The sequence below is a fragment of the Tachysurus vachellii genome, chromosome 14, assembly GCF_030014155.1.
Source record: "Tachysurus vachellii isolate PV-2020 chromosome 14, HZAU_Pvac_v1, whole genome shotgun sequence".
In the NCBI taxonomy this organism is placed as follows: Eukaryota; Metazoa; Chordata; class Actinopteri; order Siluriformes; family Bagridae; genus Tachysurus; species Tachysurus vachellii.
Genome location: NC_083473.1, coordinates 21217318 through 21222317, shown reverse-complemented (window position 1 = coordinate 21222317; position 5000 = coordinate 21217318). Strand labels below are relative to the sequence as shown.

The window sequence follows — 5000 nt, the reverse complement described above, 5'->3', positions numbered from 1 at the left end:
AGGTGGATCCCACATACTCTGCACACATATATGCTGTTTACTTACTCTTACGAACCCTCTAACAAAAAATGTTTTACATAATTCAATGTTGTTAGCAGAAATAAGTATTGAATTAATAGATTTGCCTTAACAGTTTCCTTGTGACCAAAAGTAAAGAAAGTCATTCTCACTCACTCACTCATTTTCTACCGCTTATCCGAAGTACCTCAGGTCACGGGGAGCCTGTGCCTATCTCAGGCGTCATCTGGCATCAAGGCAGGATACACCCTGGACGGAGTGCCAACCCATCGCAGGGCACACACACACACTCTCATTCACTCACGCAATCACACACTACGGACAATTTTCCAGAGATGCCAATCAACCTACCATGTATGTCTTTGGACCGGGGAGGAAACCGGAGTACCCGGAGGCACGGGGAGAACATGCAAACTCCACACACACAAGGCGGAGGTGGGAATCGAACCCCCAACCTTGGAGGTGTGAGGCGAACCTGCTAACCACTAAGCCACCGTGCCCCCAGAAAGCCATTCTGAGACCAAAAAAATCTTAACAAGTGTAAACATCTTGAATACTGAATATCGAATTTATCTGGTATTTATTTTGTCATTACCAAAAAAATGTAAGACTATTACTAATTACAAGGTTTAAACATTCTTATTCTTATTCTTATTCTATGAGCAGGTCATTTTGCTTCTTTCAAGAAAAATACATAAATTATTTGCAGGTATCAAATTATCTAGTTCAAGCTTAAAAAAAACAAAAACAAATAAAATGTACCGTAATCTCATATTAGGACGTTCGACATAAATCTGACTCTGTTCAAAACCATATTCAATTGCATCAAGTTTAATTAAGAGCTGAATTAAATCTATTGCTACAGTATTCTATCATTACGAAGTGCACTCTTACTTTATTTCCAGTTTAGTTACCTTGAGTAGAATTGATCTCCAGAATTGATTGAATTGACCTCACTCCTGGAATCAGAACAACGTACATTTGTTAAGTTTTAATAATAAATGAATAAAAAAGTGATTTCAGCAAAAAAATATTTTAAAAAAATAGAATATTAGCCACCTGAAAACTGAGACGCAAACAGGAGCAGCAAAGACGTCTTGAGCGTCAGAGTCGAGGAACAGAACGTCGTCTAAAACAGCAGCGACAGAATTCACGTCCGAGTATTAACAGCTTTTAACGAGAACGATATTTCCGTTGTAGATTAACCTTCGTCGCAAACATGAAGTATGCGCGTAATTAACACTTACCATATGAACAGACTCCATTTGTAGTGCTGATCAGTTGACACTAGAACACTTCAGTCCGAACAATCGATCGATGCGGTGTGTGTGTGTTTACAGTGTGTTAGCATGCACGACTCAACCAAACATCCCAAATGTGAACGGGCAATTCGCTAATAATTGGTCATCGCCAAGGTTATGACTTTTATACTCTGACCTGAGCCGATCCGGTATGTGCAGAATTTTCTTATCTGTGCACATGGTGACAACGATCCCACATCAAACAATACCGGCCACACACGCGCGCGCACACGCACACACACACACACACACACAGTGCAAATGATGCCAAAAATCAAACACAAACGTCCATCAAATCAAATATATTTTTTTTTAAATTGTCCCCTTTTATGTGTTTTAGCATGAATACATGTAGATTAACGTAAACCCGTAAGAGGGTAACATCAGCTTTCAGACAGACTGACTTCCTTTGTAGGTTCTGCGTGTCATCGACGCACACGTTTATTTAAGACTTAAAGATTATTTGGCTTTCGCTCACTCACACAGTTAGAATAATAGAATAATAGAAACCTCAACACAAGCAGCGAACTCAAATCCTCTCCCTGACGTCATTCGCAGTCCTCACCTTCCAATTTGAAGCCCGTTTTCTTATCAGTAGAGCAGAAGGTTCTCTGTTTTCTCTCGTCCAGTTCTCTCACCGTCAGTATTCTCTTCTCCAGGTGTGTGTGTGAACTCAATCTGACTGAAGCTGTGCCAGGAAGAATAGTCATCAAGAAGAGGAAGATATTTGTGAGGAAAGAGAACGCTGGGAAGGTGACATTTTGTTGAGCTTTATTAAGGATTTGAACTAATTATTAGTGAATTATCAGAATTCAACAAGGCCGTTTTGTACCAGAGGTAAAGCCGAATCTTTTAAATGTGTCTTAATACGTGTGTTTATTTTCTAACTCCTTTCCTTTTGCCTCCTAGATATTGTTTTCTCTCTCAGTGACAGCTCAAGACTCCTGATTGAAAAAAAAAAATGCAATCTAAAAATGCAGACATTTTTCGTTAAAATCTATTACAGTAGGTTATATTAACAAATTATTATATTAACAAAAACATTACTAGTAACTACTTTCATTGTTAAAGCTAAAGAAAAATCTTTTATAGTAGGGTAAAAGTCCCTTTTTAAGGGTAAAAGCCCCCACGGTGGCTTATTGGTTAGCACGTTCGCCTCACACCTCCAGGGTTGGGGGTTCGATTCCCGCCTCCACCTTGTGTGTGTGGAGTTTGCATGTTCTCCCCGTGCCTCGGGGGTTTCCTCCGGGTACTCCGGTTTCCTCCCCCGGTCCAAAGACATGCATGGTAGGTTGATTGGCATCTCTGGAAAATTGTCCGTAGTGTGTGATTGTGTGAGTGAATGAGAGAGTGTGTGTGTGCCCTGCGATGGGTTGGCACTCCATCCAGGGTGTATCCTGCCTTGATATCCTGCGCTTCGGATAAGCGGTAGAAAATGAATGAATGTATTGATTGAACAGAAAAATCATGTATTACAGAAACGAATGAATTCGTTATCCATATATTCATTAGTGGATGTTCATACATTTGAGCACACAGTCTAAAACATTGCCAACGCAAACGAATAAAGAATCTCACCATCTTACTTTAGACATACAGATGTTTATTATCACTACAGGTGCCATAGCTGCAAGTCAAAAATTATACAATACAATTATTTTATTCCGTAATCTTCAGATACAACTCTATAAAAATGTTCACATCTGTTTTTAAAGAACGTTCAATTAAATAGATAAATAACTTTAAAAGCATGTCACGTTTTAGAAGTGTTAATACTGTCGAGCCAAAAACATAACTGAAATGTCAGCAGCTGCTTACACAGAAGGGTTAGAAGTTCTGTGAAATAATACTTAATAAAATGGGTTTAGTGCATGGTGTACAAGTACAACTTACACCTTTAAACAAAGCATATATTCCTATAACTTCAGCCTTTTTAAGAGTGTATTATTTGAGCACTTTTCAGTGTGTTTAGAAAAGAAACCTACCCAACACGTTGGTCTGGATTTTATCACTCGCAGCTTCGTATTTGCATAATTAAGGAGCAAATAAGACTCAATTTTAAAAGAGCATCAAGAGCAAAACGTAATTTGTTAAAATTGCTCAAAACAAATCAAAGACAAAGTGTTAAACTACGTACGATCTGTCTGACAAACCAAATCGGCTGGTGAAAAGCAAAACTGGGTCCAGACTAACAGACTGTAGTGTAGAAGCTAGAAGACTGCAGGCAGATTGTCGTGGGGCAGTAAGAACATGAGCAGATTAGGGAGGAGGATTGTTCATTAGGCCTGCTGAGACCAAAGGAACCGATCACAGCGCTCCAGCATGGTCTGGATCAGAGCTCTGTGAAGAGGACAAAATGTTCAAAACAAGGGCACGAAATAAGAATGTCAAACAACTTCAACTTCAACTTATAGTGCACCGTTTAAACCTCCAAGTAAACTAAAGAATTCCTTTTTTATATATTCTTATATGCTGATAATTGACACTTCCATTGTCCAGGAACAGCACTGGGAACCAAGTCCTTAAAGGTGGGGTCTCCGTTGTTTGAAAGCCAATGTTGACATTTGAAATCACCAAAATAAAAACACGCCCCTAACCCAAACGGGTCCCACCCCTGTATCGATAGCTCCGCCCACACATACATACGTAACCCAGACAACTAATGGACAGAAATGTGTCTTTATCATAGCTGAAGGGAAGAACAATACAACTGCAGATAAACAAACAAGCAAAAATGACACACAAGCATAATCATGTAAAGGACAACGGCATATATTAGTTCTGTGTAACAAAGCAAAACCAACGTTACTCACCTATCGAGAAGGAAAAAAGCGCCTCGGCGTCTTAAGTAAAGTTGGTCGCATATTCACAGATTCGAGTTTCCCGAGTCAATAACTCCTGAGCTAAACGCTCTTATTACACAAATAACACCTCTTTTCTATCGTAGTAATGTAGACGCGCAGCTACAACTCAATTTTCCTCAAAATCAGCTTTCCTCTGCAGTGGACAAAACACACAAGTGTCTATGTGCAGACGACTAAGAGACAGATTCCAAGGGACCGTCTGCAAAATGCAAAACCTGAAAAGCGAATACTAAAAAACAGTCAATAACTTCACTGTAATACACTTTACTGTCACCAAATTCAGCTCACACATCACTGATGTCCTGATAGTTATACAACACTTACTTGGGGGAAATGTCTTTTTAATACACACGGCCAACTTTACTTAAGTCCCTCGGCGTCCCACCGTAGGCCTTCCTGCTCCTTCAGTTCTCTCCAGCGCTGGAAAGCTCATCCTATATTAACACGTCCTACTTCTTACCTTATCGTAAGCCTTTCTTCTCTTTCTTTCTTTGTTTTTATCCTCCATGTCAATGTTAAAAACGCTTTCTGCTAATGTCACACATGCGCACTGAACACTCTCTCCGCCCATATTGACAAGACACGCCCCTTTCTGCTCATTGGCTACACGTTAGTTTTGTTTTTGTTTTGTTTGCCGGCCCAACGCAGTTTTCTGAAGCATTTCTAAAACAACGGTGACCCCACCTTTAATCTGCTGTCCTGTTTTATGGGACTTTATACGTGAATCTTTCTTCCTAATACAGCAGGCAAAAAAAGGACAATTGTTTTTATTTCCAAATACAAATCAAATAGATAAAACAATGTTAGAAAATCATGC

General features: G+C 39.5%; 2 protein-coding genes across 3 annotated transcripts in view; both read right to left on the bottom strand.

Moving 5' to 3' along the window:
• Positions 1-2557, bottom strand: part of epx (eosinophil peroxidase) — an 11868-nt gene extending 9311 nt beyond the window's left edge. The window contains exons 1-3 of the mRNA XM_060886716.1: positions 1885-2557; positions 933-977; positions 1-18 (exon numbers count right to left, since the gene is read on the bottom strand). The exon at positions 1-18 is cut by the window's left edge and continues 67 nt beyond it. Of these exons, the coding sequence (XP_060742699.1) occupies positions 1-18; positions 933-977; positions 1885-2029 (208 nt within the window). The 5' untranslated portion in view covers positions 2030-2557. The remainder of the gene's footprint in view (positions 19-932; positions 978-1884) is intronic.
• Positions 2558-2905: 348 nt separating this feature from the next.
• The window catches only part of hps5 (HPS5 biogenesis of lysosomal organelles complex 2 subunit 2), a 22096-nt gene continuing 20001 nt past the window's right edge, over positions 2906-5000 (bottom strand). For both annotated transcript variants that reach the window (XM_060886413.1, XM_060886412.1), the window contains exon 22: positions 2906-3659. In XM_060886413.1, the coding sequence (XP_060742396.1) occupies positions 3599-3659 (61 nt within the window). In that variant the 3' untranslated portion in view covers positions 2906-3598. The remainder of the gene's footprint in view (positions 3660-5000) is intronic.